General features: G+C 46.5%; 1 protein-coding gene across 7 annotated transcripts in view; it reads right to left on the bottom strand.

Moving 5' to 3' along the window:
* The window catches only part of IKZF2 (IKAROS family zinc finger 2), a 119,375-nt gene extending 109,349 nt beyond the window's left edge, over positions 1-10,026 (bottom strand). For 5 of the 7 annotated variants that reach the window (XM_027678016.1, XM_027678015.1, XM_027678017.1 and 2 more), the window contains exons 1-3: positions 9,715-10,026; positions 6,997-7,045; positions 6,188-6,292 (exon numbers count right to left, since the gene is read on the bottom strand). In XM_027678016.1, the coding sequence (XP_027533817.1) occupies positions 6,188-6,292; positions 6,997-7,030 (139 nt within the window). In that variant the 5' untranslated portion in view covers positions 7,031-7,045; positions 9,715-10,026. Of the gene's footprint in view, positions 1-6,187; positions 6,293-6,996; positions 7,046-8,321; positions 8,358-8,790; positions 8,869-9,714 lie in introns of those variants that run through there. The other 2 variants (XM_027678012.1, XM_027678013.1) reach the window with 2 other exon arrangements.
* Between the last annotated feature and the right edge of the window lie 989 nt (positions 10,027-11,015).

The following is an 11,015-nucleotide window of genomic DNA, read 5'->3' on the forward strand; positions in this document are numbered from 1 at the left end:
CAGGTCTGGTTACTACAGCGGCTCAGCCTTCTCTTAAATTTTCTACAGACCTGCCTCAAGGTGGATCCCACAAGGAATTTCATTCACTGGGATTACTGAAAAAAAAGCAGGAAAGGGAGCTATGCCTTTTCCTCCCAGCTAGAATATCATCATTTCAAGGTGTCCTTTCGGCACTGCATATAGGGTGAGTGCTGCTCACCCTCAGTACTGCACAAAGGTGGCACAGGCAGCTGCATCTCTGCCTGTAAAACTTAGTCCTGCAAACCTGCAAACTGCCACTTAGCTGGAGGACTAGACAGAGCCTGTGGCCCACAGGAACTGGAGACAAGCCATGATTTCCCAGGAGAAAATACGTATTGATTTCAACAGGACCTTCCCCCAGATCCAGGGATGGGAAAGAGGGAGAACTTTCCAATGGGTATCTTGTTGTCCAGCTGCTATCAAAGTGTCATATTTCATGGAAGATGAGGATTGCTCTTTTCATTGGCATGTCTGAAAAGGAACTGAAATTCCAGAAGCAAACACTGAAAACTTGCTGACTACTGAGCTAGCAAGAACACTGAGTGTTGTAACAGGGTGTGTACCAGGGAAAGTTAACTGAACCTGACAGTCCAAGAGAATAACAGAAGCTCCCAAAGAAAGGTGTGTACTGCAACAAAGCCCTGGCAGATGACCTCTCATGAGACTTCCATCAGAATGAATAAAAACCTATTTAATGAGATTAACTGATCATTTCACTCCACCCTCATTATAACACTCACTGAGAGGGAGGAATGTTTTTGCAGCCGAGTATCTGACTCCATAGGGAATGCTAGGACTGTGACAGAAGATAAATACCTAGGGGAGCCCTTCACCAATGCAGTGTGAGCTACATAGACAGTAGTTACTCAAACATCTACTAGTTTCAGTGACTACTTGGTGTTCATTTATACACAGTTTGTATCAGAGGAACTAGTTCATGATTTCAACCACACCAGTGTGAAAAATCAGAGGTACAACAATTCACAGTACATCCCAGGAGTGTTTCATTTCCAGGTAACCCATTTTTCTGTTTGGCTTTCTTTTTTTTTCCCCCTCAAGAAACAGTGTAACACTACTCTGCAGAGCTTTGGTGTGGACAAAAACCTCTGTTTCTGTTTAAAGCCCAGTGATCACCTTTTCATTTTCATCCTTAAACTTCAAGAAAGCTAAATCCATTGGCTAAAACTTTGATGACTTATTGCCCTGGAAATTCTCAGGGAGTCTAAGATAAAAGACTGAAGCACAGACAGTGCTCGTGAGTGACAAAGGACCTCACTACTTACAGTTCCCTGCCAGACTTTATTGAGCTCATCCCTCATGTCTGAGCTCATCTTGGCAAAGTCCATCTTCACTGTCCTTCAACCTGCAAAACCACAGGTATGTCTGTATCGGGCATCATCATGCAATTCCACAGCTGAGCTCCCCAAACAAACTGTCAAGGTTGCAAAGTCAGACACAGAAGACCAAAGGACATCTCAAGTGACTGTCAAAAGTCCACCTCCCTGCACTGAGGCAGGATCAAAGATACCCAGACCAATAGATGCTGCCTACCCTACCCCTTAACACTGCTGAGGAGAGGAGATTCCTCAGCATCTTGAGGTAATCTGGTCTGAATTTTTAGCACCATATGCCATGTTTCACACTTTCCAAGATATTTGGAGGAACTGGAGACCTAAATCCCTGGTTCAGAGCACAGAAGTTTTGGAGACAGAATTCTTCGTGCCCCAGTGCACGTGTCAGGGGAGTGACTGCCTCAAAGCACTAATTCAGTCCCCCTCTGCAGCCCAGTCCAACCAGCTTCAACCACCCTCCCTAAAGAAAAGCCTCCTGCAGAGCTTCAGCCTTCATCACCTCATCCTACTAAATAAAACACAACACATACTGAGCCAAAAAGAATCCCAGTGTAAGGTCCAGCCTCATGTGCCTGGGCAGGGGAATCTGCTGATGGTAAGGCTTGTTTGCCATGGAGGCATGGAACAATGTCTAATTTTACACAGTTTCATTCCAAAAGGCAGGCTCCACAGTTACGTTTCTTCATCCCTACAGATGTGCTGATACAGCTATGGTACACATAACTTTCTCCTAGGGGCAACATAACTGTGACAAAACAGGGGTTGTATAACAATTCAGAGTTGAAAAATGAAAGTAATCAAGAAAGATTTGGGGCTTTGACGTTACAAAAAAGCAGTGCAACTGATAGTCCACCCTGATCACTGGGAATATAGTATTGGTCACATTATAATAAAACCTTGCCCAAGTTCACTTTAAATATCACTGCTGAAATCATTTACACTTAATACTGTTGTCCCAATTAGCCATCTTGTCAGACAGAGTGATTGTTACCCACCACAAAGAAAATGCAGTCCCCTCATTATTTTCTGCAACAGAGTCACCCGACATGGCTCATTTTCTTAATAAATTAATTCTCATAACTTAGTAACACTTCAAGCTACTATAAACACCTCTTGAAAGTGTACCACAATTTTAATCAGTTTGAAACATCAGATGTTGGGTTTGATATTTATGATTGTTCTGACTGTTTCATTTAAGGGCTCCTTTTGTCTGTGAAAGGAAAGATAAGAAAGTTAACTGGGACACCCACTGTCAAGTCTCTAATTTAAGGGGAAATTGCCTCTGCCACTGACTGTCAGATGCTAATAGCTGCTGTTACTATTTTCCATATGATACCAGGCAAGTGATCTTAGAGAAGTATCCTTCATCCTATACAAAGAATTGATTGAGTCAACTAATTGAATGACTGTGCCCCTGCAGTCTCTAAAGCAGACATTCCTCTAAGTCCATTTTAACCTACAGGGAAAAAAAATATCTCTAATAACTGCAGTAAGAACTCAGTGTGGTATTATGAGGAGGTGACTGGGAATTATTTCTTTTTAAAGCCTCTTTTATAAGGATTCCCCATTAGCCTTTAATTAGCATGCCGGCTCCCATTCGGAGGTTTCTGATCACTTATAGCCCAGTTTAACACTCACTGAAGGCAACAAGACTGACTCCCTTGAACTCGGTGGGGTCTGCAGGAGGGCTTGGGGCCGTGCAGAGAACCCTCTAGTACCAACACAAAGTTAATTGAGCAGGCCTTTGACGCCCAGCTCTGGGTGTCAGCCTTTGGAAGAGTTTTCCTGCAGAAGATCAGAAGAAAACCTGGACTTCCAGATTTGGGGCTATGTAAATATATCATCTACACTCAGCAGGTATAACACTAATTTGTCTTTCGCTGTAGAGAGAAGTGAGATGATCTATCAACCTATTAGATTTGACTATTTACATGTATTTGAAATCTTTGCTTACATAAAACTACAATAGAGTGTTTCAGAACAGAGCATCTGCCAACACACATGCAGTGTTCTGCGAAAGGCAGGTATATGTAAGATCATCAGTTAGCTATGACAGGCGATTTAGCGTGATTCATCTTTCAGGATCACCTCATTCACAAGGAAAATTGAGTGTCAGCCCCATCCATAACCCACAAATATAATCTAGATACTTGAAAATGATAATAGGTTAAAAGATGCAGTAGCCAAAACATTTAACCCAAAACCTTTTTGAATCAAACCTGAAAACACCAGTAGCCCAGACAGAAGCAGTAACACAGATTGCCAGGGGCTAATGAACTAAAAAACTCTTTACCCAGCACATAATTTTGCTGTTGCTGGGAGAGCACTACTCAGTCATTTCGGTGCTGATCCAAGAAATTTCCTTCTCATGGTGTTTCTCCTTTTGAGTCAGACACAAATTCAGACTAAATTAAGAGCTGTGGTTCAAAACAATTTAATGGAATGCAAGAACAAAGACGAAAACTTAGATCTCTACCTTGTAGGTGCACATCCAGAGCACACAGCCAAATAGGGCCATCCATTTCTGGGGATGACGAGCAACCAAACCAGGAGTGAAATGTTTGGAATTTGGGGTCTGATCCCCATACCACCTCCTCCATTAGGAAGCCCTACCCAGCCAGCATGATATGCTCTGGGCTTCACTATAACAGCAGCCAACATCGCTGAGTCTGCAGTGACCCACTGGACATCAAACCATACAGAAATATAACACTGCTACTTCTTCCACTTAAAACAATGGATCAATCCACTTGGAGCTACCCAATTCATAAAAAATATTTCAAACAGCTATTCCTCCTTACCTGCCCATCCCCACCACTCCTTTAAAAAAAAAAGAGGTCACGGGTCCCTGGGCTACCAAACCTTTAAAAGGATTTCCCATGCCCCGCAAAACAGGTGGAAAGCTCTAAAGCACAGCCTGGAGATTTAGCCTACACATGCCAGATTCAAGATTTGGCCAAAAACCTTAAATGAACCAACATAACAGCTGCCACAAAAGCCGACAACCTCTGATCAATACCTTCCATGTTTAAGGCAGCACAAACCGCCTCTCTGAAAAACATTCTTAAGCCTGCAAAGAGCAAATAAATTACAACAAATTTAAGAAGCTTGAGTTTTGCTTGGCTTGGGAAAGTCAGGCAGAGCCCTTAATTTTTCAACAGCAGCACATGCTTAACACAGAGCAGCAGCGATGAAAGCATTTGAGACACCTGTGAGAGACCAAAAAACACCTCTAAAAAAACAAGACAATCACCAAGGCTGCAGATACAGGCGTGTTGCAAGAACTAACAAAGCTTAAAAAACATTGAAAATGTTAACACAATGAACAGGAAAATATTGAATGTGTTACAGAATTTTTGCATTGCTTCATCCCAGATCTTTTTATTCCCCAATTTGACTCCGATTTTTGGTCTAGATTATAAAGAAGATTTAAAACACGGAGATTTTTTCCCTTCCAATGAAGCCTTCCCATTAATAAAAAGGAAACAAAGAAAATGAAGAAAGTGAGTAGTAAAACTTTTACAACATAATAAAGTATATCAGACTCCCAGTGCAGTACAACTGGAATTGTCTAAAGATGCTGAATTATGGGCGGTTGTCATATAAAGTTCAGTCCACAGTATTACCAATCATATTCTCCAGCAACATGTATATAATTGGGAGATCTTCATAATAACCCTCATTTTTAAAGGCTCATAAAACTGTGTTTTACTCATAATTTGCAGGAGGAAAGAATTCTTAAGGAAAGTAACATCTTTTTCTCAATCAGAAAGACTTTGAAGTCAATATACTGTGTATTTTCAAGCAAGCAACCCTAAAAGCTCTGGTTTTGGTTTTATTTTTTTTTCGTACAGTTTTTGGTGGGGAATTATACAAATACCCTGTTTAAAAAGACAGATATGTATCTATAGCACACACAAACCAGAAAGAAAATTAAGTATGTTGGAAGCAAAGCATATTACATGGTTTCTTGAATACAAGTAGAGAGGTTACATTAAGGTAAATATCTTGATGTAACACTGTAGCCACCAGTAAAACAACCTACAGCACTCACACACAGAAAAGAGAGAGCGTTGCTTTTATGAAATGCGTGTAAACTATATTTATCCACCTCCAATAGACAGCATGAGAATAATTACAGAAATATTATCAGCACTTGACACTCTCAGTAGACTCCCAAAACTCTACATTTTCTCAGTTTCTCCCCGACATTCTAAACCAAAATCCTTTCAGTTTGTTAGAGTCAACGACCAAGTGCCATAAACTCCCAATTATCTCAGCCACTTTTGGACTTGCAAAGGCAAAGTTGAAGTATGAATAGGATGCTGAAGCTACTGTATGGAACAGTAAAATACAACCTATCATCAAACCCAGATATTTTAACTTTATACTTTTGCCAGAGTGAAGCTTTTTTGTAAATAAAATGTGTTTGTTTTCAAATACAGCTACTTCAAGCTGTTTCGGGAAGCACAGTAAGTAATAATAACAACACCAACTTCCATTTGGATTTCAAAACCTGAGGAAACAAAACCAGCATATGTCAAACCTAGTGTTTTCCTACCTGGAACAGGTAAGGACCAGCTCTCAAATGCCACCTTAGGATAGTTCAGACTAGTAATCCCGTTCATGTTTAGATGAGACACCAAAGAAAGAAAAAAACCAACAAAACAAAACCCAACAGAATTCCCTTGTCCTCCTCTGTTATTAGCAATGCCTACAGCAGTGGTTAAGACCCGGTAAGCAAGCTGGGGACCCGGAGGACCAGACCAACCCAACCCTCTGCTAGAGAGAAACAGGCTTAAGAGGAGACTTACTGCTTGCCATGTGACAGGGGGAGGCATGCTGGCCATTGGGAGTGCTGGAGGTGAGGTCAATGGCCATGCCACAGTGCTCCCTCTCAGGAGAATAGTCATTGTCACCTGTGGGCACAAAACAAGTGCCCCGTGAGTTTCCATCCCCTTCTTCAGCAGAGTTGCACAAAGATCAAGAACCACAACCTGCTCGCTCCCTTCGCCCCTGCTCTTCCCTCCCTTTACTGGTGGGGTCTTCCCAGAGCTTGTAAAATCTGGACTCCCACTGGACACAAACAAATGTTCGACCACCAGTCACCAGTCTTTTACACACACACCTGTGACAAACTTTGCCCCAGCTGCTCGGTTTCAAGCGAGTTGGGATTACTTTTCCATTAGCAGACACCGACAATCCAGGCTGGGCAGGGGAAGACTGGAACAGTACTTCACCATAGAGACCTTCCCCCCAAAGCTCAGGGTTAACTGACAGTCAAACAAAGCACTTACAGAAACCCCCACAAAGAAAACAAGAGAAATGCATAGGGAAAGGCATAAAAAGGTTTTGGCTGCAATTTGAATTTCTGAAGACAAACTCTCTCTCATTTGCTACGTTCATTTACCCTCAGCAAACATTCAAACCTAGAGATACTCACCCATGCACCCATCCCCATGCACTTCTCAGTCATACAGAGAGTTTATATTTAAATGCTATTAATTCAGTATCAATGCAAAGACCATACATAAGGAACCTAAAGTTTCAGGTGACTGCATTATAGAAAGGATAGTGAGAAAAGAAAAGTAATTCAGAACAATCAAATGAAATGACTACTTACATGTTATATATCCATCAGCAGCCTCTGCTTCCATAGTCAAAGTGCAGTGCTGCAAGGCAGAAAAGTACACCCTCAGAGACTCCTGTCAGTATCAACCATTAAATGATTAAACTTACTTAAAGCCCTAAGTAGTTGCCCATTTTACTGCTGTTGCAACCACTGCCTAGAGAAACACACAAGTGCACTGCATGTGCTCGTTTGCAAATCACTGAACTCTTCCTGTAAATTATGTGAGTAAAGAAATGCAGCTGCCTCTTGGGCAGGTGGCACTGGGATCATCCTGATCTGACCATCCCCCTCTCTCTGTGCCCCACTCACATTTTTGCCCGATTTGAGAGTTTTTTCTCTGACTTTCCGCTTGTTTTGTTCAAGCTGGGATGGTAACGCTTTATCCGCTCTTGCAGCCAGAACAGACTTTGAGGAGATGGATACCTTTAACAATTGCTCTTTTCACACACACTACAAGAGACTCCATCCTGATCTAAACAAAATAAACCCTCCCGTGTCTGTTCCCCTTCAACAGAGCTGTTCCAGCTCTTTGTCTCACACCTCTGTGCACACACACACCTGTACACACACCTGTTCATTCCAACCCTATTTATCTACCACAGCACGGGGCCAAACATCACACTTAAAACTCTCAGATCATACATTTTGTGGTGTGAAGCAATCTTAAAGTTTCTGGAAGCACTTTGCTGACACAGAACAAGCTATTACTTTCCCGAAACCCAAGTAACTGTATAGAATGACACCCCCTAGCTATCATTTGATATATATTGTGTGGGGGGGGAAATAAGAGAGGGATCAATAATCATAACTATGTTCTTTTAAGTGGAAAAGTTAAGAATCTGACATGACCAGAGGAGAATTTTATTTCCTCTCTCCCTCCACGGCCTCTTTTTTGCCTTTAGTTTCAAAACTCTCACTGCACCAGGCAGCTAAATTATTCACAATGAGCCATTTCTGTATTGATCGCCAAGTATATTTAGCCCTGGCTCCTGGAATTTCTCCATTACTTACTGGAAAACAGGCAGCTTCACTTCTTGTCTCCAAAACCACTTCCCTCCCCCTCCCTCAACCCTCTTTCCTTCCCCCCTGCTCCCCGCCTTTCCCCAATAAATAAATACTTTTCTCTGTGCTCTTCTTTGGTATAAAGCAGATCAAATTCCCAAGGCATTCAGCACATAACACTTAAATTTCAACCTGCCCAGCTGCTACCAAACTCTCTTCAATTACTGATTTTCATGACTCTTAAAAAGAAATCTCAAAAACCCCCAGAAGTTTTCAGAACAGGTAAGCCACTTCCTCAAGCCCTTCAAAATTACCTTATCTTCCCCCTAGTCCAGGTAGGCAGGCACACACTGAGAAAAAGAAAGAAACATCAGAAGCAACAGGGAAAGATCATCCCAGCCAATGAAGTGGAAGGAAAGAAAGGGGAGGAAGGGAGGAGGAAGAGAAAGGAAGACAAAAAGAAACACAGAAACATCCATAACCAAAGTTAAAACACGGCCTGATTTTAATTTTTTTTATTTCTTCAAGGGGGAGAGGAGAAGGAAAAGGAGGGGGGAAAGAAAAAGTTTGGTCACCATTTTTAGGCTGGTGATGGCAAATCCCAGCTGCTAAACCTCTCTCTCCACAACGAATGGAGGGAGAGTGTTTCGCTCGAGCTGAAGACACAGAAAGATGGAGAAAGTTTAGGAAAAATATTTTTTTATAGGCGGGAGGAGCGGGGGGAGAGAGAGAGACGGGGAGGGAGAGAGGGATAGGGGAGAGAAACCCGCCCCCGCCACTTACAGGTGGGGCATGCGGAGCCGGGGAGCCGGGAAGCCCCGGGATGAGCCGGCGGGGAAACTCGCTCAGGAATGGAACATACTTTTGAAGGAAGATGAAGAACAAAAAAAAAAAAAAAAAGAGAGAGAGGGAGGGAGAGGGAGGGAGGGAGGTCAGCCGCTGCTACAGCAATGCGATTAACCAGCGCGGAGAGAGGGAGAGAGAGGGGGAGAAAGAGAGAGAGAGGAAAACTTGATCCACCGGTTCCTTACGGATCGGCACGGGATCGGGGGGAGCGGAGGGGCTGCAGGGCGGGATGGGGTGAGGGGACGCGGGGCGGGATGGGGCGAGGGGGGCCCGGCGGGCGCACTCACACCCCGCGCACCAGAGCCGGGCCAACTTCCCCGCTCCGGCCCTGGGCGACGCCGGGCTCCGCGACTCATCTCTGCCGCTCCCCACCCCTGCCACAACCTGTCAAAGTCATGGAAGTCCTGCCTCGCTTGTCATTCCATTCCCTTTCCCCCTTCCCCCCGCCGCAGGCCGCAGCCCCCCGGGGGCGCGCAGGTGGCGGCGGGTGCTGAGGGAAATGGCAGCGGGGCCGGGCTGGGTAACGGACCGGGGAGACCCGCCAAGGCTCCGGCCCCAGGCTCGTCTGGTCTTTGTGGGTTTTTTTTCTAAATTATTTTTTATTTTTTGGGCTACCAGCAACAAGTCATCGGCGCCCGCGGGGATGCTGCACAGCCGCGCTCGGCTCGGGGACCCTCCGCACACACAGACCCGCACGGACGGACCGAGCCCCGCGTACCCCCGGCACCGGACGGAGCTGTCCCTCCTCCCGCCGGGGAAAGGGGGACTGGGGAGGGAGAGGAGGGGAGGAAGGGAAAAAAACAAAACAAAACAAAAAAACAGAAAAAGAAAGAAATAATAAAAAGCCAGGCGCAGATTTACCTCAGCCGCGCAGGCAGTGAGTCAGTTCCATCCCCCTTTTGTTTGTGTGTTTATTAGTGTCGGCTCCCTCTGCCCAGTGGAGGTGTGTTTGTGCACGGCAGTTGGCTGTGGGGGGACTAAGGCGGCGGAGGAGCCGTAGCTAAGGGTAATCCTGTTTTTACTTCCTCCATCTTCAGAGAGCAGAGGGTTAGCCTGGGACAGCTGGTCAAACCCCGAGAAACCGATCCGGCGGCGGCGGCGGCGGCCGCGCTCCCTCCCTGCCTCCCTCCCTCACACACACACAGACACACACACACGCTCATTCACTGCCTCCCTCACACACACACACGCTCATTCACTCCCTCCTTCACACACACACGCGCACTCCCTCCCTCCTACAGACACGCGCACACACACCCTCCCTCACACACTCCGTCTCACACACACACACGCGCTCTTTCCCTCACACTCAGTCTCCCCCTCACACCTCCTCCCTCACACGCACACACACGCACACAGATTTACACACTCCCTCGCACGCTCACTCTCTCCCTCACACACACACGGACACAGATTCACACCCTTCCTCACGCTCGGTCCCTCACACCCCCGCGGTCCCACGCGCGGCCGCCCCACACACATTCCCGATCCCACCCCGGGGCTCCCGCAGCCCCGCGGGGCCGGCGCGGCGCGGCGGGGGGCGGGTGCCCGCAGCCGGCGAGAGGCCGCTCAGCGCGCTCGGCAATCGATTACAGGACAAGTGCGGCCGCCGCCGCCGCCGCCACAGAGCGCGCCCCGCGCCTCACGCGGGCGGGCGGGCACGCGCGCCCTCAGGGCACGGCCGCGGCCCCGCGGGGCGGCCCCTCAGCGGGCACCCCTCACACAGCCCGGGCACCGCGCTCCGCGCCCGCCGGGCGGGGGAAGGTGCCGGCGGAGTTATGATTCAGCACTTCTATTTATAACCGGCCGGGGGGCGGCCGGCGGGGAGGGGCGCGCCACTGCCGGGCTTGTTACTTAATTAAACGTTCACGGTAAATATGAGCAGAGTTTGTGGTCCGTTTACGTTGAGAGACAACCCCGTTACCATCAAGATTCTACGTGCCATTCCCCCCCTCTCCCGAGAAGTCGATGTGGTGGGGAAAGGGGAAAAAAAATCACCATTACTGTCCTGAGGGAAACCCTGGCGCTGCCCCACAGCCCAGGCTGAAGGAACAGCCCCGAGTGTTCCCCACGGTGAAGGGACATCCCCCACAGTGAGGGGACACCCCATAAATCAGGGATTACTCCCACAGTGAAGGGATATCCCCCACAGTGAGGGAACA

Source organism: Neopelma chrysocephalum, unplaced genomic scaffold (genome assembly GCF_003984885.1).
Source record: "Neopelma chrysocephalum unplaced genomic scaffold, ASM398488v2 Primary Assembly neopelma1_44, whole genome shotgun sequence".
In the NCBI taxonomy this organism is placed as follows: Eukaryota; Metazoa; Chordata; class Aves; order Passeriformes; family Pipridae; genus Neopelma; species Neopelma chrysocephalum.